The sequence below is a fragment of the Tursiops truncatus genome, chromosome 1, assembly GCF_011762595.2.
Source record: "Tursiops truncatus isolate mTurTru1 chromosome 1, mTurTru1.mat.Y, whole genome shotgun sequence".
NCBI lineage: Eukaryota > Metazoa > Chordata > Mammalia > Artiodactyla > Delphinidae > Tursiops > Tursiops truncatus.
In genome coordinates this window covers 25,676,138-25,700,594 of record NC_047034.1, presented here as the reverse complement: position 1 = coordinate 25,700,594, position 24,457 = coordinate 25,676,138, and the positions used below count along the sequence as shown (strand labels likewise).

Genomic DNA, 24,457 nt, shown 5'->3' with positions numbered 1-24,457 from the left:
CTGGCCCAGCTGCTGTCACTACGGTGCTGGTGGTTTGGGCTGTCTCAGGCCTCACGGGAGCAAGCTCTAAGTGTAACACACCTGGTCACCTCTTTCATGCCCCTCTTCCTCCGTGTCACTAACTTTGGAGAATGAGCCCCGCTGTGTGAAACTGAGTGAAGCACTCGGGGATTTTGAGTTTGCACCGTGTGTCAGCGAGAATGGCAGCCCGTGAGGGTGGTCACTCTTCTCTGCAAAGAGTGTTGGGATGTCATTGCTTGTGACACAGTCTTAATTTGTTCCCCGGCTTCCCTCCCAGGTTGTCATATGCCTTGTTTGTGGGTCTGGGAACTCTGAACAGCAGGAGTAAAGGATACTGACGTCTGTCAATTCCTGCTGGGTAGATTTGGTATGATGGCTGGGTGAGTAGCATCTCATGTGAGAGACTCTGGGTTCCCCAACCCTTTGCATCCCCCTTGATCTTGCACGTCCCATCAAGCACGTGTGGACAGTGAGATACAAGATCAGGGGCTGATGAGCACGGAGGAACCCAATCTTCCTGGGGAAGGAGTTACACCCACTGGTTGGCATTTTGGGGGTATCCTTAAATTTCAGATTTTAAAGTCTCCTTTCTGCCAGTGAAATTTGTTTTTTCTTCTCTGAAATTACCAGGGTGAAACAAACTCAGTTCTTTGGAGGGACCTTTGAATCCAAATATTTGAATGTTTCACTGTGAATGAGAATATTTGTTTTCTTGGGTTCGATTCACCTGAGCTTTGCTACCTGTTGTTTTGCAAACTTCCAGTTTTGCAGCTTCCATTAAAAACAGAGGATCATTCATATTGACACCTGCCTCTGGGGACAGAACTGCTGGGAAGAATGCTGAGATTCATGAGAAAGAAAGGACACGGATAGGGAATGCAGCAGGAGGTGGGGAAGGGGCGGAGGGTGCAGACCCTCGTGTGGAAGGATTACAAGGCGTGTGAGGGTAAATTCCCTTGATCTTCTGGGAAACTGCCCGCGGTGGGGAACAAAACATTGCATTCTTGGAGTTCTAGCCATCATTCTGGGCCTCACGGGATAGCATTTATGGAAGAAGAAAGTTTAGGAACAAAGTGGAAAGAAACTGCCTTTGAAGAACAGCTTAAATCTTGTTAAGCTTGTCACTAGAGGCCTCTAGAATAATAAAACAGGAGCAAACATCAACAGGAATTTTCACAACACATGCTGGACGCTGACTCCGGCTGTTGCTTTCCTCACAGACCCAGAGGCTTTGGGGAAATGCACTCCAGGTACTCTTTTGGCTAAAATAATCTGCAAAAAAAAATCCTCTCCTTGCAAGTGGCACGAGTGTTTATTGCCAAACAGCCCATCCTTCAGAGGATGAAGTGGGACAGAAAATAGTGAGGACACTAGTAAACAGCTTGATTTGCCTGGGCCGTAGTTCTTCTTTTCTTGCTCAGGTTCCAGAGTCTCCACCCTCATTAGCAGCCATGCCTCACGTGTTGAAAGCTGGCTGCTGGCTCTTGGAAAATAAGCATGCTACCTACTTGCTGTGTGGCGGGGGTGGGGTGGGGGGTGAGGTCTAACCCTGATGGAACAGGTGTGTAGTATTAATCTGGAGATTTCCAATGATGAGCTGGCCTGATGGTTAAAAAAAAAATTCTTTGCATATAAATACTGTTTTCTTGGGAACTTAGGAAAAAGTAATAATAGATTGTGTATTGAGGCAAGCGAATAGAGAATCTAGGTTTTTTTGTTTTTTTTTTTGTTTTATTTTTGTGGTACGCGGGCCTCTCACTGCTGCGGCCTCTCCTGTTGCGGAGCACAGGCTCCGGACGCGCAGGCTCAGGGGCCATGGCTCACGGGCCCAGCCGCTCCGCGGCACGTGGGATCTTCCCGGACCGGGGCACGAACCCGTGTCCCCTGCATCGGCAGGCGGACTCGCAACCACTGCGTCACCAGGGAAGCCCGAGAATCTATTTTAATAGTTTAAGGAAGATTCAAATAAAAGGAGGATATCCAGATCGTGGTTGACTCACATTAGGCTCTTTAGCCAGGCAGAACAAATACAATTGGAAAACTATATTAACCCTAGAGTTGAAGGAGTTTATTTCATGACAATTTCCTAAGAAGTGACTAGCTCACTTAGACAAAATAAGTGACAGATGGACCAAAACCAACTTCATTATCGACTGTTTCAGCTTTGGTTGAATTCTTTCCAGTTATTTATCTCACAAATATTTGTTGGGCCCTTACTATGAAGTAGACACTATTCTAGACTTGGGGCAATTAAAGATGAAAAGAATATTTCCTCTTAGGGAGCTGACAGTCTTAACAGACAAATAGCTCTACAAATAAAGACTACAGACAAGAAGATAGCTCTTAGAATAGAGGTGCAGGAAAGCAGGATAATGACATGATCAGATTTGCATTTTAGTTAAATCCTTTTTTTGTGTGTGTGGAGGGAGGGTTTTGAGGTCAAGGCTAGAATCAGGGAAACCATGATGATGTGAGAAACGCTGAAAGCTTTCTCATGGCAGTGGGCATGGAGAAGAGGGACAATTCAAGAGCTTTTAGGAAGGACCATCAACCACACTTGGTGATTGGATTGGAGGGCAAGGGAGGAGACGAGGAAGGTTCTAGACTTCTAGCCTGGGTGCCTGAGTGGATGATAATACTGTTTACTTTGATAGTGACTATTGGAATAAGAATAGGATCAGGGGAAAATAAAATTAATTTTGAATTGTCAGTTTGAAGAGTATTTATCTGGATGATGTTTTCTAGGGGGCGGTAAGGCTCAGAGTTCAGGAGAAGGGCCAGGCATGGATGGAGATGGAGAATTCCCAGTCACCGGGATACAGATGGCTATGGAAGCCGTGGGTTCGGTTGCCCTTGCCTGAGGAAGAGAGATTTAGTCATGACCTCTTAGAGCAGTGTGCCAGAAGACATGTGAGTCAATCTTTGAGAGCCATTAGATTACGAGAGCCCTAGGGAACATGGCAGGACACCTGGTTCCTGAATGCCCCTAGAAGAAGTGGAAGAGCAGTAAAGGGATTGGAAAACCATTTTCTGGAGTTTTCTTTGTTCTTCTGTAGCAGTCACTAAGTGGGCAGATGTAGGTGTCTGCACATTAACTTCATTTATCCCTAACCTTCCTTCTAAGAACCTTTATCCGTTTCCTAAGTGTTTTCTTGAATTCCTCTTCATGGTACACGTGGAGTAATAACAATTTTGTATTATTTTTGAAAGATGAGAATCTTTTGGGCACAGAACACTTATATTGAAAGTTTAGGATGAAAATGTTGCCCAAGTGCTGTTAGCCCATTTTCAAAGGTGCTGAAATAAAAATTATGACTCCAAAAATCGAGGTTTAGCCGTTCATGGATTCCCGTTATTCCCATTTGACTATTTTCTGAAGTCACGAGATGAATCGGGATAGACGATATGAATGTGTTTGAAGCCCATGCACTAGGTAGCACGCCAGACTGCACACTTAACTCATTCCTTCTCTGAGTGCATGTTTCTTTTGGTGCCAGCTAAACGAGAGGGCGCTCCCACAGTTCTTCTTGGGTCCATGTCAGAAAAGCTCAGTAAGTGTGAGCCGTCCATGATTCTGAAACCTTCTTTTCTCCCTGTTTGTTACTACTCTCCCTTGAAGCAGTATTCCCTTTGTTCCAGCACTTACAGAAAGCTATGTCTGTTGACCATTCCTCTTCGAAGTTTTGAGTTGCACTGAAATATTTATAGCGTGTAGACCAGCACTTGAAAGGGGTTTTAGTTTCCGTAAGGTGTATCTTTTGACTGACTGAGGCCTTTTGATGATAAGAACTCACAAAAAGTTTCAGATCAAGGGTGGCTTAATACAGGGAACACCTCTTTGACATCTGTCAGCCATTGAAGACTCATGAAAGCATTCATCTCCTCCTTCCTCTGGATGAGACAACAGTGGGTTCTGGGCTCTGCCACGTGCTGGCTGTCGGGGGGGCTGTCCTGGTGGTGGGCTCAGCTCCGGCGCTCAAGGTGATTTTGTAGACCCCTCGGGAACCGGGAGGGGAGCGCTGGGCTCCATGGGTCTGAGTGTGTGCCGATTGGTCCCAGGCTAGAGGTGGCAACAAGGGGGCATGGCGTTTGGCAATCCAGGAGCCAAGTGGGTTCCCTGGAGGGTGAACTCAGAGAGAACAGGAACCGCTCTCGTGCATCCCAAGATCTGCGGCCTGGCACGTTGGAGGCCAACATGCATGGCTTGTGGCAAGTCGAGCAGCAAATAGCAGTAGGCTGAGTGAGGAAGGAGCAGCTTCAAGGGAGAGCAGTGAAAACCAAGAAGAAGCGAGAAAAGGAGTCCCCAGCAGCAGGCTGTTCTTGTGGAGCGGATGTATCTTTTCTGCTCCAGCTGCAGATGTCAGGGTCACATCTAGATTCTACAAGGATCTAAGATAAACTATGATGTGTGGATGGGACTGACCTTATTGCTGCCTTTTTTTACTGTGATACCTCCTCTTGGTGATTGGGGTAACCAAAATATTCTAAGTAAGCGATTAATTTGAGGTTTCTTGAGACCAAATAGCTCGGTGCCTTGAAAGCGTAAGCCGTGGGTGGCAGATTGCTTTTGAATGCCAGTCTCTGATCTCTCACGCTGCCTCTAATTATGTCGTAGACCTGGGAATAAAAAAATGACTTACAAAACAGCTACAGGATAAACTACCATGTGGTCATTAAAAAAAAAAATCACATTTTCAAATGACATATATTGACAAGGGAAAATTCTCATTATGTGAAAAAGCAAGAGTCTATATCTTGACACATATGGGGGCCCAAATACTTCCTTTTGAATAAATGAACATTTCGTAGATGAATGTGGGAAAAGCCTTAAGTCTGGGCAAAATTATGAGTCCATTGATGAATATGGCTCTTTGTCTCTTAAAGTGGAAAATCATGGACTAGAGGTCAAGAAATCTGGTTGTAGTCCGAGCTTTTAACCCTTTTGGAGCTGTTTCCTTATCTGGAAACTGAGGTAATGGTCCCTAAGGGGCCCTTTTGGGTCCCACACATGCCGAGTTTTGATCAGGGACTCTGGACGAAGCAGCTCTCATCGAGGAGGGCGCCGCAAGCAGGTCGCATGTGGTTTGCATCGCTTCGTCAGCGAGACTTGATCACCCTTGACCTCCTATGGTTCCCCATCATTTTCTGTGACCGTCTTGAGTTTCCACCTCCTGAGTCACTCCTCGCTGCTGCTGTGTAAAGAGGCCTCTTGATTTATTAATCAATTAATCAGTGCACGCTGAAGAGCTGTTCAGGGTAGTTAAACAGGGAAAACAAAATGCTGGAGCCAATAATCAAGATGGATCGTAATTAAGGGTGACCCTCCCACCGCTGATCTCCCTTCCCACCCACAGCTCATCAAACTCCAGTCAGCCCCGATGGGGTTTCCACCCCAAAAAAGCTCCAGCACATTTCGGAAGGGAAGCTTTTCTTCCAATGTCCTAAGGAAAACAGGCCTTGAGATAACCCTCATCAATTACCTGCAGCAATTGTGGAATCTCAAAAGTTCAACCAGGTACCCAAAATAACATAGTGGCTCCGTCCATATATGCGGACACTGTCCTCTCCTGTCTCCATTTCCCTACACAGAGTCATGGAGTTGGAAGGACCTTACAATAAAGGCAGGCCATGGCCTTGCGTGACAGATGAGAGGTTCAGTGAGGCTAGGTAAGTTGTCCAAGGTCACACAGTTAATTGGTAGCAGAACCAGAACTAGAAGCCAAATATTTTGATACCCAGTTAACACACCTACTGCTTATTTCTCTGTGCAGTCTTGCTTTCCTATAAAAACTAAAGCAAAGTAAATGAAAGAAATCATCCTCATTAAATTCACTTTCTGATTTCTTTTAGATAAGGGCTTCTGAACGAAAGAGTTTTTAATAGTTTTAGATGAAGTTTCTGGGGAAAAGTATCTTGGACTGTTTATCAAGGAGACATTTTTCTTTTGATGGGTCAGGATATCAGACACATGGGTACAGGCATGGCCAGCCTGCCATGGGGCCAATGTAAACAGAGTGAATCTGCAGGGCTTTGCTGGGCTGCTGGAGAGGCTAGATCTCTGGTCCAGAATCTGTTTAGTTTGGTTTTCTTCCAGTGGCACTTAGCGCACGGTGTTAATGAGGCTAGGATTTTCTTAGAATAGAATCTCTGTTCTGGGTCACAAGTAGTACCTCCACCTGCTGCCAACTTTCCGTAGTTCACGGGGGCCCACAATGCATTGGTCCAGAGTGACTGCACTCACCCCTGCCAGGCCCGAACGACCATTTGTGTCTACTTAATGACCACCTTGGGAGCATCCAGGTATAGCTATGATTCTTTAGTGGACACAAGGGGAAGAATCTGGAATGTTCTTATTTGACTGGCCTGGTAAGGAGGATGCTTAGAAAGCTTTTTTTTTTTAATTCCTTAAAGTCTCCACTATAAAAATCTTACATTTGTTGGGCTTCCCTGGTGGCGCGGTGGTTGAGAGTCCGCCTGCTGATGCAGGGGACACGGGTTCGTGACCCGGTCCAGGAGGATCCCACGTGCTGCGGGGCGGCTGGGCCCGTGAGCCATGGCCGCTGAGCCTGCGCGTCCGGAGCCTGTGCTCCGCAGCGGGAGAGGCCACAACGGTGAGAGGCCCGTGTACCGCAAAAAAACAAAACAAAACATCTTACATTTGTCAAATGTGTTTGTCAACTAGGGGCTCGTCTGCCAATCTGGCTTTTCATTTCTGCTGGATGTCAGTCAAACAGTCAAACTCTTTGGGTACATCTAGGGCTTAACTCAGAAACCAGGCATCTGAATTGCGCTTACCAGCCTTGATTGATAGACTCTCCTTATTTTTTTGTTTGTGTGTTCTCCAGGACGCTGCTTTCTCGGCTGTGATTCACGACAAGCTCCAGGTCCCCAACACCATCCGGAAGGCATGGAATGACAGGGACAACCGCTGTGACATTTGTGCCACACACCTGAACCAGCTGAAGCAGGAGGCCATTCAGATGGTGCTGACCCTGGAACAGGCGGCTGGCAGTGAGCACTTTGATGGCTCACCTGGCTCGCCCCCAGCCCTCTCCAACATCCCCACTCCGGTGGGGTCCCGGCATGTGGGGGGGCTCCAGCAGCCCAGGGATTGGGCCTTTGTGCCCACCTCCTATGCCTCCTCCAACTACACAGCCCTCATCACCAGTAAGCATAGCAGCAAACCCAGCAGCCTCGGGGTCAGCAATGGGGTGGAGAAGAAGAGTGGGTCTCCAACCCACCAGGCCAAGGTCAGCCTCCAGATGGCCACCAGCCCCAGCAATGGGAATATCCTCAACTCAGTGGCCATCCAGGCTCACCAGTACCTGGATGGCACCTGGTCCCTGTCGAGAGCCAACGGGGTCACCCTCTACCCCTACCAGGTAAGTAGCCTCCGAGCAAGAAAGGGCAGGGCTGGCTACAGTTAAAGCAGAGAAGTGGGCAACACTTCCTGTCTCTAGTTTGTCCTCCTGGGAACTCCCCAACTCAGAGCCTAATGTTTCCATGTAGCCCTGCTGAACAATGCTAAATAGAGATAAAGTATATGAGGAACGAGTGATCCGAGATAGCACTCTGTTTCCATCATCTCTACCCTCTGAAGGAGAGGTCGACACCCTTCCTCATCTCTCCCAACTTGAGAGACCTTAACCCTTTTCTATTTGCAACCCACCTTAAATACTGTGGGATTAGGTAACCAACCGTGTGTTCCCCTTTTCTTATTTTCTCTTCTCAGTTATTTAAATTAGCATGTACTCTCAAGTTTCCCTATAGAAATAAGAGAGCAGGTCTTAAGTCTGCCAAGGAATCTAAAATATTTGTCTTAATTTTGCTCGTGTGAGTTTTCTGTTGGAAGAGGGTTGGCTTTACCATACGTGTTCTCTGTGTCCCTTGAGTCACTCATGTGGGAAGCAGCAGAAAGTGTTGACTGTCGCTCTGGGGTGGAGAGGTGACCAAGGTCGTAGAGTGTATTAGCTGGGGTAGGTAATTGGGGCGGCAAGTGGTCTCGAGTTGTTTCTCGCTTGTGTCCCTGTCGTATGGGGTGTTTGGCGGGTGACCTTCCACTCTGATATCGGGACCCAGCCTCCTTCATCTAGCACATCACCCTTTTCCAGAGGCCTCAGAGTCTTCCACCAGACCTTGTACAACCAGCCAGGAACTGGAGGAAGAGAGAGGATGGAGGATCTCACAGGGACATGTGGGGACCCAGCCTGGAAGGGGCAAGAATTCAGTCTCCTGGTCGCACCTTCTCTCAGGGGAGTCTGGGCAGGCCGATCTGTCCATATGCCCAGGAGAAAAAAGGAACACGCTGAGTGAACACATAGCATAGTTTTTGTTTCATGGGGCAAGGGTACCGGGAAACATAACTTGAATTATGAATGTGGCTGATAAAATTCCTGGTGCAATTTCTAGAGTGTAGAAGGGAATAGAGATTGTTTCTCTTGATACCTTGAAAGAAAGTGGGGAGCATGGACCATTATCTTAAGAAGTCAGCGTTCTTGGGCTACCAAACTTTTCATTGCCTGGATGCTTTGTAGTTTATAAAATATAGAGCACACATCATGTTGTTTAACCCCCCCGTAGGCCTGTGAGGTCGGCCGGGCAGATGTTAGATCTTTCTTTTACAGGAGGGGATCAGCATGCTTAGAGAAATGGAATAATTACCTGTGGCCACAGAGCCGGTGCCAGACCAACCAGCTCTCCCCTGCCCAGGAGAACGGCTCTCCCCGCCACGGCTGCTTCCAACTTTCTTAGCTTACTCCAGAGCAATCTCCGGTCAACCTCTCTTCCAGATATGGTTTCTTTTCAGAAACCACATGGTATACTGAGGGAGAGGACTCCTCTTTTGACTTGTGGGCGCCTGGCTGCCACTTCACCTTTGGACGGAATTTTCTGGGTTGTAGATATAAATATAATGAGGAACCACTTGCACCCTGGTTGGGGCTTCATAGTCTAGTGCTTGAACGTAACCATCTAGGGCAGGAACAGAATAGCTGCTTTCCGTTGCTGAATAATATGCTTTTTGTTCGGTTTGTAGTTTAAAAATAGACAATTCTGAAAATCATAAAAAAAGAATACATGTCTGTTGTAAAATAAAATTTAAAAAATATGAAACAGTTTAAGTAGGCCTTTAAAAATCAACATCACCCAGAAATAGACTACCTAACATTTGGGTGTACTTCCTCCCAGGATTTTCTACACATGCAGTTTCTAAAATTGTGATTATGTTCAATTCTCTGATCTGCTTTTCACTTAATATACTAGGGGCATTTTCCCATGCCATTATCTACTTTTCTAAAACATGATCTTTAATGGTAGCCTAGTATTCCATTATATAAATACTACCCATTATATGAGTATGCCCTAATTTATATAACCAAGCATCAATTATTAGAGTTTAGGTTTTTGCTACTATAAATAAAATGCTCTGGTGCACATCCTTCTGCCCAGCTCATATTTTCTACACATCCTGGGCCGTGCTAGCCACATACTCATGTTACACAGACGACTCACATTTCACCTTCCACCTCCCTAGAGCACTTGTAACGTGTATCAGGTGCTAGTTAGAAGATTCAGCTGCTGCACAGCACTGATGAGTGAGGACAGAAGAACTTGGAACTGGTGCTTTCATATAAAGTATTCAAAGTGTGGGGAAAGTTTCTGTAAGGGGGAGAGCTGAAGATGGAGCATAAAAGGAAGATTAGGGAGTATTGGTACATTTAAAAAATTTGTGCAATAATTCTTTCTGCTCCTCCTTTTTTCCCCCTACCTCAGATGAAAAAGAATTTCCTGTACAATAACAAACGTTTATTAAGCTCTACCAAGTGCCAGACACTATGCTATGTGTTGGTGGGGGCTGCTGCCATGGTCTGGAATCCCAGGCTCCTGTCCTGTGGCCCTTAGGGGAGGAAGCAGGGGAAGGGTGCATTGTGTTTTTTTTGTAAATTTATTTATTTAATTTTTGGCTGCGTTGGGTCTTCGTTGCTGCGCGAGGGCTTTCTCTAGTTGCGGTGAGCGGGGGCTACTCTTCGTTGAGGTGTGTGGGCTTCTCACTGCGGTGGCTTCTCTTGTTGCGGAGCATGGGCTCTAGGCGCTCAGGCTTTGGTAGTTGTGGTGCATGGGCTCAGTAGTTGTGGCTCGCGGGCTCTAGAGCTCAGGCTCAGTAGCTGTGGCACACGGGCTTAGTTGCTCTGCGGCAGGTGGGATCTTCCTGGGCCAGGGCTCAAACCCGTGTCCCCTGCATTGGCAGGCAGATTCTTAATCACTGCGCCACCGGCCAAAGCCAGATACAAAGGTGATTCCCGTAAGCCACCAACCTGAGATTGCCCTGGGTAAATTGGATTGCTTCTTTCCAACTCAGAACAGGCTAATTTCTGCATTTCCCCTGAGCAGTAGTTAAAGGGATCAGAGGAAATCTCTCTGGGATCAAGAGATTTGGTGCCTGGCTGTGAACCAGTGTCCCCGTGTCATGACTATGTCTTCCTGATGCCCTAGAGGGGGGGCTCTGGGTCTGGCTAGACTGAATGGCTCCTGTTACGGACATCTCCCGGCAGTAAATATTCTGCAGTTCACAGTCTGGCCAGCTCAGCAGAGATGGGTGACTGCTCTGAAAGCTGACCTCACTTTTCCTGCTCACCCTTACTCCCATATCCCTCCCCACAGAGAAGATGGCCCTCTGGCTTAGTGCCAGAGCTGTTCCCTGGGCAGAGAAGCATTTAGACTTTGTTGCTGCCACTGATGCTGCTGTGCACCAACAGACCCGGAGCCTGTAGAAGCAAGGGAGAAGAGGACGCTGCCCTTCTGCCACTTAAGTGCAGGGAGGATGACAAAAATGAGGACAGGCTTTGCAATAGTGAGCAGGGTAAAACCTCTGTATGGGCTTCCCTGGTGGCGCAGTGGTTGAGAGTCCGCCTGCCGATGCAGGGGGCACGGGTTCGTGCCCTGGTCCAGGAAGATCCCATATGCCACGGAGCCTGCACGTCCGGAGCCTGTGCTCCGCAACGGGAGAGGCCACAACAGTGAGAGGCCCGCGTACTGCAAAAAAAAAAAAAACACCTCTGTATGGATGATAGAAGGGTCCCTCAAATCCTTCAAGTCCCCTGTTTCCTACACCACTGTGTAGCAGTCTTCGAAGGCTGCAGTAGGAAGATTTCTTGATTCTCTTTTGCTGTATCCTTCACGTTTCTCAAAAACCTCCAGAAAGAGTGGGAACCTATAAGCATCGCAGATAAATATGAATCTATCCAGAGAGGTAAGAAAACTAATAAGTTAGGAGACACTGAGATTATATCAAAAATGGCAACAAACCACAAAGGTAATTTTTCATTAAATATCATAGCAAGCTGGTTTCACAGCAGTTGTTAAGATGGACTGTTTCAAAGAAAGACTTTCTTTTATTAACTTGCAGACATGTAACACCATCAATACATATATATGGAAAGCAGAGAATGCTCTAGAACTTTCATTTGATCACATGAGTTTTGACTTTGAAGAGACATGTCTGGATTATTTTCTTGTAGTTCACAACAGATTAATGAACTCTTTTGAATGACAACTGCTTTTGCCTGATTTACATTTATTATAGTAAGTACGTGCAGGAAAGACTTTACATAATGCTCCTAATCACAGAACGCTGGTGATTACTATAGGACGGTAATTGCCTTTTGCATCATGGTGGGAGATTTGGAGATGGTCCTGCCTCGTTCAAGTCCATGGCCCCACCATCTGTTGAACCTCATTTTAGTAGCTTAACATTTTAGTCTATTTCCTTATGAGTGAAAGCCCTACCTTGCAAGATAACATGGAGAACAATTAAGAAAAAAGTATGAACGTATTTTGTAAACTGTAACACAAGGGAACAGCTATCAGCTCCCTCATTGCCAGAGGAGAAACCCAAGGTTGAGAGATTGGAGGTTTCTTTCGGGTAGAGCTTCCTGACTATGTTTGATGTCTTTTGCTCATTGAGAACATAGATTCATTTTATTCTCCTGTTTCTGACAGCAGCTAACATATAAAAAAATTAGGGAAAGCTTGTTAGGGAAAGCTCCAATCTCAAGGAAACACTAAAGTTGCTTCTCCTGACTGGCCTTAGATTTAGGAAAAAATTCCAGGCTATAAGACCTATCCAGACCTCAAGGTTTTTGGTGGAAACCACCAGTTCATTGGCTCCAAGCTAATCTTTAACCTGAAGTATCTTAATGATAGTCAATAAATCCTTGGAGGCAATGAAAGTAGTCCAGGTGGCTTTTTGATGTCCCCCTCAGTACAGGGGCATTTGAAAGCGTAGAAGAACTTTATTTTATAGGACTTTGATAAATTGAACTTGTCAAGAAAATTCGAGAAGATGTTAGGTGAATACGTAAGTAATAAATCCATAATGAAGCCTTAATGTGATGAAGTATTCAACGCGCATTTCTTGATTTGAGGGAAAATGAGTTTGATAACAGTTATTCTGCTTTCTCAGACAACACCCACTGGAATCAGTGCTAGAGATAATTCCAGGCTGAACTCTGGTTGAAGTCAGTGAGGGATTGTCTTAATTATATCTTTAGGAATTAATTGGTACCATGCGGTACCTATAAGCCTTGCTCTTCAGAGGTCAGAAGCCACGGGAGGACTTGGCGCTGACCCTTTTATGGAGGACTTCCAGGTGCCCTTGGAAGAGGGAGGTGGACTCTGACACTCACTAGTGGTCCAGTACCCAGAGGCTTTGACTGTGATGGATATGTGGAACCTGGAAGCACACGGGTAGTACAGCTGATGCCTGCGGGGTGAGGTGCACGTGTGCTCCTTCCTCACTGAGCCGCTTTTCACGAAGGAGCAGGGCAGGTGTTTGCAGTGTGTCAGGAGTGGAGGATTCCCATTCACGTTCTTTGCAGTCCTCCAGAGCTCAGCTGCCTGTTCCTGAAATACGCCAAGTGCCCTTCTTGGGCCAGCCTGAGTGCCAATTTGCTGCCCATCTGCTGCTGCTCTGTCCAGCTAGGCCAATAGCATAAGATGTCACAATCTTTTAACATCATGGGTTTTTGTTTTTTCCTATTTATAGATGGCCAGGTGAGTGTTATTTATCACCTTTATAAATTCTGACAAATGCTGAACACAAGAAAAGGAATCAGTTTGTATACTCAGTCATGGACAGAGCATTTCTCAGGCATATGGTGCTCAGGGTGAAATTCCAAAAAACTCATAACCGCTTATAAATACGGGCAGGGCCATGGGCTGAAGGGAACACCCAAACTTCATCAGGAAATTACAGAAATGTTTTTTATCTGGTCGTTTACTTGGGTGGTAGGCTGAATAAGGGCCTCTCAAAGATGTTCATGTCCTGAACCCTGGAACCTATGGGTAGGCTACCTTACAAAGTCAAAGAGGTTTTGCAGATATGGTAAAGTGAAGGATCTTCAGATGAGGAGATCATCCTGGATTATCTGTGTGGGTCCAACGTAATCATAAGGGTCCTCATAAAAGGGAGACAGGAGGATCAGAGTCAGAAGGAGCAGATGTAAGGACAGAAGCAGAGGTCAGAAGAGAGAAGATGTAAGCTTGCTGCCTTTGAAGGGGGAGGAAGGGGCTGTAAGCCAAAGAGTGAAGGCGGCCTCTAAAAAACTGGAAAAATCAAGAATCAGATCCTCCCCTAGAGCCTCCAGAAAGAAGCAGCCCTGCCAAGTGCATTTTAGATGTCTGACCTCCTGAACTTTACAGAATAGAGAACAGATGTGTGCTGTTTTTCTATGCAAAACTTTCAGTAATTTGCTTCAGGGATGGGCATAGGAGATTAATAAGCATTTGGTAGCTGAAAAGCTTGGTAGGAGAAGCTAATGAGGTATGCAGACCGTGGAGCTGCTGTGGAAGCCTGCAGGATGGCCGAGAACATGGGCTTTTCATCCCGTACAACAAGCTGTGTTACCCAGTGGATCAGACAGTACATTAGCAAGTCAGATTATTTCATTTGGGTGCCTCCACAGAATGAGAGGTTACTCATACTGCGCGGATGGTTTTCAATTGTCTCAGATTTCCCTATTGTTATAGCATCATAATAACAAGCACATCACAGCCACTCTCCATCGGGTAGCTAGTAATTACCGTTATGTAAGTATCTCATATGTTGAAACTGCAGAAAACATTCGAAGCCGGGGGTGGGAGCGTTGGGGAGAGACTCGGCTGGAATATCTGTAGAAGGAAGCTCATCTTCTCTGTAGGGTCTGTTGACCAGATTGTAGGGGTTTCATAGAACTGCCCCAGTATTCCTTCTTATGTCGTCTGGTGTTTCGAGGGTTCACATGAACTTGAAAGTACCTTGAAAATTGCAGAGCAGAAGGTAAGTGTTAGTTGCTATCATTTTTTAATTTGGTAGGCAGAAGACAGCCACTGGAGATCTCAGAGCAGGAGAATGGAAAGATCTCCTTGCTTGACAACAGGAATTCTCAAAGTTGGCTGCACGCTAGAATTGCTTGGAAGCTTTAAAGAAGAATATCAGGGCTTCCCTGGTGGCGCAGTGGTTGAGAGTCCGCCTGCTGATGCAGGGGACACGGGTTCGTGCCCCGGTCTGGGAAGATCCCACATGCCGCGGGGTGGCTGGGCCCGTGAGCCACGGCCGCTGAGCCTGCGCGTCCGGAGCCTTTGCTCCGCAACGGCAGAGGCCACAGCAGTGAGAGGCCCGCGTACCGCAAAAAAAAAAAAAAAAAGAATACCAGCGTCTAAGCCACACTCCAGACCAATTAAATCAGAATATCTCGGGCGGGACCCAGGCTTTGTTTTAACTGCCAGGGCAAAGAACCACAGCTTTAAAGAACAATTTATCTGGCAGTGGTGTAATAAGTGCAGGGAAGGGAACAAGAAGATGGATGGATAGATAGATAGATAGATGATATATCAGTTTCCTAGAGCGGCCATAATAAAATTACCACAAACCAAGTGGCTTAAAATAACAAAAATTTATTGTTTCATAGTTCTGGAGGCTAGAAGTCCACAACTGAGGTGTCGGGAGGGCCGTGGTCCTCTGAAGGCTCAATGGGAGAATTCTTCCTTGTCTTTTCCAGCGGGTGTTCTTTGGCTTGTGGCTGTGTCACTCCAGACTCTGCCTCTGTCTTCACGAGGCCTTCTCCTCTGTCTCTTCCCTCTTATTAAAAGGACACTGGTCATTGAATTTAAGACCCACTCTAAGGCAGTATGATCTCATCCCAACCCTTCACTAATTACATCTGTAGAGACCCTAATAAGGTCACATGCTGAGGCTCTGAGTGGACATGAATTGCGGGGGGGCGCTTGTTCCTCTCACGACATATAGATAGATGCCACGTAGATGCCAGACAGACGGACAGGTGAAAGGTGAAGGTAGTGTTGAGGAGGTGAGCACACCCATGCTCCTTCCTTGCTGATCCACTTCTGAAAAAGGAAGGAGGTGCAGATGTTCACAGATGGTCAGCAGTAGAGCACTCCCGTTCTGTTCTGTGGAGGGAGAAAAATTAAGGGAAGGGGAAATGATGCAAAGGGCAAAGCCAAGAAAGTGAGAGAAGAGTCGTATCCACACACACCCGTATCCAGATGGAGAATACCTCAAGAGTCAGGTGAAATAAAAAAAAAAAAATCCACACATGAGGTTTTTTTTGTGGAGTAATAACCACCTCCTCTTCTGAACTTACATACTACCTTTAAAGTCAGCTGTAGGTATAAATGTAAATAGCACTTCCTGGAGCGCCTCCTGGGGTAGCTCAGCTCACGCTGAGCACCTAATTTGACTAGTGCTGGAAAGGTTCTGTTCCTTTTCTACTGACGAAGCTGATCGTTTGGGTTAAGTTGGTGGAATGGTCTGTGTTTTTGTTTTTCTCCTTCAGAGATATTTCTAGGCCCTAGAAAGAGGCTAGAAATACTGAGTAAGGTGCTATGCTGCTTAAAAGTGTTTCTTATTCTCCCCTCGGTCCTTTGTGTGCGTGGGAGCTGAGAGGTGTGGGAAAGTGGTACTCTCTCTCAAGCAGAGGGGACCTGACTCACCCTGCTTCTCCAGCTCTCCGAGACCAGGCTGGGGTGGGGGCAGAGCTGAGGATTGCTGCGCGAGGGAAGTGACATCATGCCGGAGAGAAGATTCCCTGGATGTGACCCTTTTTCACAGTTACCTTTGTTTTAGACAGCATCTCACCTCCTCTCCCATTTGGCCATCCTCCCCAGCCCTGGTTTCCTCAGGCAGAACACTCGCTTTCTCTATAGAGTTGAGGAAAGGAACCAAGCTCACTGTCCATAGTGAGCTACCCGAGGGGGTGACAACGGCTACTGCTTTTTTTTTTTTTTTTTTTTTTTCGTTACGCGGGCCTCTCACTGTTGTGGCCCCTCCCGTTGCGGAGCACACGCTCCGGACACGCAGGCTCAGCGGCCATGGCTCACGGGACCAGCCGCTCCGCGGCACGTGGGATCCTCCCGGACTAGGGCACAAACCCGTGTCCCCTGCATCAGCAGGCGGACTCTCAACCACGGCGCCAAGAGGGAAGCCCAGCTACTGCTTTTTTGAAATGACAAAGTAAACAGATTTTTTTTTTTTAGGAACTCTGAGGCTGATACTTATCAATGAGTTTATCCAAGTCTCAAACAATGAGGGACTAGATGTTGGGTCACGCTAGATTTGCAGTTCATGCACCCGAAATAAAAGTCCAGCTTCCTTGCCTACTGTGTGACCTCGAGCAGGCGTCTTACTATTGTGTGTCTCTATCTTCTCCTCTGCAAGGTGGTCCGTTGCAGAGCTGTTATGGGGATTATATGAGATGATGTATGTAGAACACTTAGCATCGTGTCTGACACGTTGGTGACCCCTCCGTGAAGGGACTTGATACTTGAGGGCATCTCCTCTTGGTCAATGCAGATTCCCCAGACTCAAGACTGAATGGAATCAGGGCCCTCTTTTCCAATATACGAACCAGTGGTGGATAAAAAAACAAGACCCAAACCATACAATGATATTAAGCTCATGAAATAAATGTTACCCCGTAATGTCAGCCACCTCCAAGTATTTACCAGAAACCAACTTTCCGTATGTGCACCACATCTTACACGAGAAGGTCATATTCTAAACAGGATGATCTCATCCCACCATTAGTGAGTAAACTGATAAAATATTGAAAGGCCCATGGACCCATTTTTCTCCATTTTTGAAGACCTTTTGAAAGGAGGAGGGGTGGCAGTAGATAAACATGAATCACTTAAAATTCTACAGAGTAGTAGAGGGTAGCATTTAAAATAATTCAAAAGAGTAATATCTCATTATTTTGGAGTTAATGCCCATTGAAAGAACACTTTGAAATAGTCCTCGGGTCTCTCATTCTTGCTTTCCTTAGTTTACACCTTTGGTAAATGTAATTGTAATACACTTGCATTCTTATTATTCACTTACATCTTTATTTATAAAATACGTTTTTCTTTTTCTTTTTTTCTTTTTCCGGTACATGGGCCTCTCACTGTTGTGGCCTCTCCCCTTGCGGAGCACAGGCTCCGGACGCGCAGGCCCAGCGGCCATGGCTCACGGGCCCAGCCGCTCCGCGGCATGTGGGATCTTCCCGGACCGGGGCACGAACCCGTGTCCCCTGCATCGGCAGGCAGACTCTCAACCACTGCACCACCAGGGAAGCCCTAAAATACGTTTTTCTTTTAAAAGTATTTTAAACTTGTTACATAATTTGGAATCTTCAATAAATTGGAAACTTCAAGTCTGCTCTTTGCCTACCCCACCGCAGGCACACACCTAATTAATTTTAAATTGAGATTTTACTGTGCTAACAGTCTTCAGCGTGACAAATTAGCATGCTTCTGTCTTGTGGAGTATTTGTGAAGATTAGTTAATGAGTCATATATTTCTTATGCCTAAATCATTCCCAGGGAGTAATTTAGGTGTTTAGGAAGCATGCTAGTTACCATTTTTAGGACCCTGGAGACCATTTAGTGCATTGCTGCTGCACCAGTGGCCTCAAGGTGTTAACATACCCCTTCGGAAGCTTATCCGTGACACGTTCCCCTTTTGTTAAAGCAAACAGACCCCAGAGACCCTAGTGGAAGCAAGATGAGAAGGCTGCCCTTGTGAATTACAGATGACAAATTGAGGCCCAGAAATGTCAAGTGACCCGCCCAAGGTCACGCGAGCACACCGGAGCTGGGATTCAAAGTTTCCTTTGCAGTGGCCCCTCCCCCCAGGGGAAGGGGCCAGCTCCCCAAATTGGTTCAACATTCCACATCCTGGGGAGAGCCACTCACAGCACACTCTGCGAACATTTCTTTGGGGCAACTCTGAGTCACTAGGACTTGCAAGTCCATGTTCATGTTGTATTGCTCTGCACAGTCACGTAGAAATAAATGCCCTGTGTTACGTATTCTCGCTGGGAGGTGGAGAGGCCGGTGGGGACAAAGCTTGCGACAAAGATGGGCCAAAAGCAAACAAAAAAGGCTGTGGAAGCAATGCTGCCATCTAGTGAGACATGTTTTAGCTCATCTGAGAGACAGACTGAACACGCCTAATACTAGGAATCTCACCATGAATTATATTAATTTCCTAAGATGAATAAGAGGCAACAGGGCCCTTTCCTTGTCAACAGTGTGGTCTTGAACGGAATAGTATATGTTTAAACTCAATGTCCTAACACACATTCTTTAGAAAGGACCCCGTTGGCCAAGATCTCCAGTGAAGATGGAACTCGGTTTGGGGTAGTGGACAGGGTGCCCAGGTCTGCATGGAGGTCTGGCTCACCTGCTTATTAACTGAGTGACATTTTGCCACATAAAAGTATCAATATCTCGTTTTATAGTATCTCTCTCCTAAGATTGTTTTAAGGATTAGGTTCATTCATTCTAATTTTTTTTTTTACTTCTAAGCACTGGATTTTAATGAAATTTTAGGCACACACACACACACCCACGCACACAAAATGAGATCCCATACTGAGAAATTCTACAAAATTGGCCTGATCGACTATTCATACAGCATGACTCTCTGCCTACCTGCAGCCTAACAAGACATTTGAAGGTGAGGTAGACATACCTGGAACAATGCACATAAGCCTGAAAAAAAATGGTGAACTGGTGATCGGAAGACTGAGGCATCCCTGTATCTGAGCTCAGATTCCAGCAGTCACGATATGATGACCATCTCGAACACGGCTGTTTCGCAGGGCTCACTCTGTAGCTTCAAGATTCGTTCAGAACCCATTTCAGCTAAGATTGTGTATCAGAGTTTTCGTTGAAGACAACAGTTTTCTTGTTTTCCTCTAAGGACAGATTGCACTTTTTCAACTAAATAGCCTTTTTGGTAGAATGCTTCAGTGGCGTAGGTGCTTTGAGGGATTAATTACTGCCGTCAGGTTAGGTGGACCACTCCCTCCAGACACGCTGTTCAAAATTCAGGGCCGAGTCCACCGTTTATGAAACTGGCCGTTTAGAAGCAGCAGCCATGTTGTTGAGTCCCTTCGGAGGTAAGAGAGGGACAGAGAACAGGGAAATGAAAATTCTTGTCCACAAGTAATGAGTAGAAAAGATCGATGGGGGTAGCTGGTGCTTTGTGGAAAAAATGAGGGGCAGGGGACGCTGGCCTCTAACAAGGGTAGTTTCGAAGCTTTACTGTTCTAGAAAAAGGGCAGCAAATCCACTTGCTACTGAGGAGGGACACTGATTGGTTGCTGAGAGTGTGGCCGGTTGGCTAAAAAGGGCAGGAAGAGTTTCAGCCATCGAAATGACCTTTGCTTTGGGGACCGTGGGGACGGTAGAGTGCAATGAACCACAAATCTTAATTCCATCTCCACTTCTGCCACTTACTTCATGACCCTGGGCAGTTTCTCCATTTACAAAGAGGACAACTGGAGCCCCATTCTACCCTCAGCTGTGTCAGCCTGTGAAAAGACAGCTGAGCTTTTAACATTTCACACTCCCCTAGCGGGGTGCTCATCCTTTTTCTGGGTTGGTTTCTCTCCAAAGTTATCAAGTTCACTGTCTCTCAACTTGCAGTTCAATATGCACATATTGAGCCGTATGTGCATGTTATTGATTTAGTTTCATAGTAATAAGAATAATAATTACAGCTAACACTTAACTGAGTGCACACCATATTCCAGGCACAGTGCTTGCTGCAGAGGAATCCCACACTTCTGAACTCCGAAAAATTTAGTCAACAAATGTGTTATTCAGCATGTACTTAGTCATTCGTTGGAATTAAGAAGTTTGGTAGATAGCATTTCTACAAGTTAATAATATAAGTTTTATATTAATAGTAAACTCGATGAGGGAGTTCTGGTCTTATCTGATTTCAATATTAAGCAAGTCCTATCCTGACGATTGTCCTTATTTAGTGACTAGTCTTTGGTCTTCATTCTCCTCACCTCGCCCAGTGTCCCATCTCTCTTCTTCTTTCTTCCTTTTTTATTTTAAATTATACAATCACCTCTTGAGACTTCTAAGACTTAATTACTTAGGTTGAAAATTATTCATACGTTTCCCCTCATTCTACCCTTATATTTTCATTTTAACACAGTTTATTTGCGTCCCTGAGAAAGGGTGGGCAAAGGGAATAAAAGGACTTGCAGTGAAAATCAGTCAATTCTATCACTTGTTAGCAATTTATAGAAAATATTTGGCAGAAAAGGCAATGGAAACTAAGATGGACTAATTAGAAAGGAAGTCACATATTTAAACATCACAAACCTTTCAACCTCTTCAAAGTAGCTGCTAACTTGTAATTATGCAATAGGCTCAGTGGAAAATGAACCAACACAGCATTCGGGGTTAATTGGTGTAAATGTATTAATTACAGAAACTACTCATTAAATGTTTTATAAGGTATATATGTTCCTAGCATAATATCTATTGAATACACATACACTGAATATATATATATTGTAAACATGTAACACCTATTAGAACCAAGTATTTAAACTCTCTCGCATACTGTTACTTCATAGCACCCTGAATCTACACCCCTGCTTGTTATCATTAGGAAGGCACATCTGGGGACAGGATTACAAGAAGGTGGAAAGGAGAGCAGATATGTGAAGCCACAGTGATATCATGAGAACGGTGTGTTGCAGGCTGGTGAAGAGGCAGAGGACCGAGGTGGCATTGACAATGGGCCACGTGTGGGCTCCATTCCTACACACTACGTACAGGGCCCTGGTAGTTGGGCAATGAGAAGCCACATGTAGATACAACTCTTTGGGTAGTAGGGTAGCGATGCTACTGCTAACAGGGAGAGAGAGGGAAGTGGGCAGACCACTGCTTTGGGAGGTGGTGAGGCCCGGAGAAAGATGGCAGCAGAGGGCTTGGGTGAGGGATGACTGATTCCACGGATGTTTAGGATAAAGCCCCAAGACCTTGAGGACGGTGGGACAAAGAAGAGGATAGTTGAGGAGGACACCTGGGTTTCTGCGTCGGGTGCCACATGGTGGTGAGCTGTTTACTAGTTCAAGGAAGGCTGAAGGGGTGAGGCCGAGGGAAGACACAAGAAGAGTTCGGGTTTGAACACCTGGGCTCCAGGATATCTGTGGGACCCTGGTCCAGAGGCAGATGTGAATGAGAGTCGGCAGGGTTAGAGGCAAGGCTGCATTGTGTCTAGGAGGTAGGTACAGATGAGGCTAGGCCGTAAGAGAAGCTGGAGAAGCTGTTTCTTCCAGAGCCCAGGTCTTCTGGCTTTGGTCAGTGTCTTCTCCACGGTACTATTCTGTCGTGTCAGTCCTAGACATGAAAAGCAGGGTCATTATGTTATAACCACACTGTGTTAAGTCATACATTTATTCATCCATTCAGCAAACATTTTTTGAGCCAGACACCATACTAGTTCCTGGGGATACAAAGCACAGTGCTTTAGATAGCTGAGGTAGGGCTTTGCCTGTTATCAGTGTGTCTTGGTGTAGGAGGTCAGTGAGGGATGATGGGCTGTTCTAATTGGCTGTCCTTTACCTGCACGTGTGTGTGTCTGTGTGTGTGTGTGTGTGCACATGTGTGTGTAGGGGGGGCAGCCAGTAGTGTTCTTTTTTTTTTTTACATCTTTATTGGAGTATAATTGCTTACAATGGTGTGTTAGTTTCTGCTTTATAACAAAGTGAATCAGTTATACATACACATATGTTCCCGTATCTCTTCCCTCTCGCGTCTCCCTCCCTCCAGGAGTGTTCTTAAAGTAGCACTGAGTGACTCCTGTGGCCTCGATGGTGGGCAGGCTCTGTGACCCTAACTACTGGGCGGTGGGCCCAGAGGGCTCCTGACGCCCAGCTGGGGTGCAACTATGGAGGAAAACTAGACCCTGACCACCCACAGTGCAGAAGGATCTCACCCTCACCCTCCTCCACCCTGAGCTTGGTGTCCATAAACACTGCAAGGGTCACAGGGATCCCACTAACTGGCTTCACTACCTGTATTAGCACTGTTTCCTACTTTAAACAACCTCCTTTTTAATGCTGTTCGTTGATAAGATAAGTGATGAGTAACTTCATCAGCTTAACCTATGACAAAAGTCACGAATCATTTTGTCACTCTCTGATCCTGGGAGGAGAAAGACAGTTCAGTTGAACAATAGATTCAAGTCAGTATTTCCTTTCATTCAGTGTTCTGAGACACTCACAATATGCCAGGTATCAGGGACTGGGATGTAAAGATGAGTGAGGCTTAGAGCACAGCTCTCTGACGAAGGTCAGACTGGGGTCAGTGCCAGGGCAGAAGCAGAGGCGCCATGCTGTGGGAAAACAGGGTGGGACCCAGATAGGAATTCCATCCGGGTATCTGGAAAAATGCATCTCAACATCGGTTATTTATATAGCTATGGATTAGGTGAACTGTTTATCTAACTGAGCAGTAATCCAGAAATAAATAGTAGATGTTGTATTATTAGAGGAAGTAGAGGTATAATTACCCTGTCTAGCTCTTGATTCCACCTTTAGAAATATCTCTCTGCTGCCCTTGTCTGCGTGTATTATCAGCAGGCAGAGCTGCCCTGACACCTCCCCCCGAGGGTAACTGGGTGCCGCTGTGACCCTGTGCAGGCAGGGCAGAATGGGAAGGCACCAGAGATCTAGCCCAAGTCTCACTTTTCTCCCTCATCCGCTTCACCCAACCTCTGGTTATTCACCCAGGAAATGTTAAGAGTCCTGGGCTGCAGTTACCAACTTTGGTCTAATATGTGCTCATATCTTTGGGGGCTCGAATAGGCCATTTTGAACCCTTGAGTTAAAAGGTCCTCTGGTTCCATGCCGCCCCCTTCAGACACTGAGAAGCAGATCAGTTACCGCTCTTCCTGGTGAGTCTTCCATGCTCATCTGTATGAGACCAAAGGTGTGACATGGAAACTATGGTGACTGAGATGTTCTGGCACATGAAGTTCACGTTTAGTATTTGGGGAGAATTAATCTTACAGGACAAAGGCCCATGATCTGAACATTTTAATATTTTTATTGTAGGATTAAAAAAAAAACCCACCTTCTGACAAGATTTACATTATAACGTTCTGGATCTATACGTTTTGAAGAAATAGAAAAGTAGATAAAGTAGCTCACACTGAAAATAGTTTTCCTCGAAAAATAAGACTAAAGTGATTATTCGAATAATGCACTTTTAATTACTGAAGAAAAAACAGCTACTTTAAATGCCCAGTCACATAAATGTCATAGTCCTGATTTGCCCAGATTTGCTCTTTTTTCTCTTACCTTTCACATGTGCTGCTGTTAGCGTTTATCGCTGTGTTTGGAAACTGCCAGGGTAATGACTGTGTTAATTTATCTGGTCCAGTGTATTTTCACCAGAAACAGGAGGGTGACTGAGTCGTTCCTTCCACATCTCTCTCCCGCCTCCCCTGGAGAGGAGTGAGTTAAGTCATCATGGAAAGATGGCGCTTGGGCTGTTCTTTCTGGGGACAGGCTTACCAGCCCTCCTCTCATATCCCTTTTTTCACCGTTACGAATCTAACCTTTCAATTCCATTCGTCCAAAATTGTATTTCTGTCAGGAATGCTGCTCTAAGTCTGTGTTTATTCTAGGAGGGAAGATAGCCAATCAACGGGTTGGTTCTGAACCTTGGACCTGACCACAGAAAAGCTACCGTGGGGTGTGAAGTGTGCCCCCGTCCCTATAAGTCTGTCTCTGTAAGTTGACCCTGGAACAGTGAGCATTGGGGAAGAGAGGCAATGACCCTGTTTGAGTGAGGCTTACAGTCAGCAAGAAAGCTTAATCCAAGGAATGTCATTTCCTCTCAGATGGGGGAGGATTTCTATTACATCTAGTGTTTAATAATTCAAGAGTTCACACTGTCCACTCTCAAAAAAGCTCATCTTCGTGTATGCACATTCACACGTGCACACAAGCACACAACTCTCCTGGCAGAACTGGAATAAGTTATAACTTATCTACCTTTACTACTAGAATTGGCTGACAAAAGAGCTATAGCTTATATTATATCAACATTAAAAAAGAAACGTTTCAAGCTCATTTTACAT

At 45.8% G+C, this 24,457-nt stretch overlaps 1 protein-coding gene across 1 annotated transcript in view; it reads left to right on the top strand.

Annotated features, from left to right (window-relative positions):
- Positions 1 to 24,457, top strand: part of KIF26B (kinesin family member 26B) — a 506,655-nt gene that overhangs the window by 183,831 nt on the left and 298,367 nt on the right. Inside the window, exon 3 of the mRNA XM_019920589.3 lies at positions 6,867 to 7,403. Within this exon, the coding sequence (XP_019776148.1) occupies positions 6,867 to 7,403 (537 nt within the window). The remainder of the gene's footprint in view (positions 1 to 6,866; positions 7,404 to 24,457) is intronic.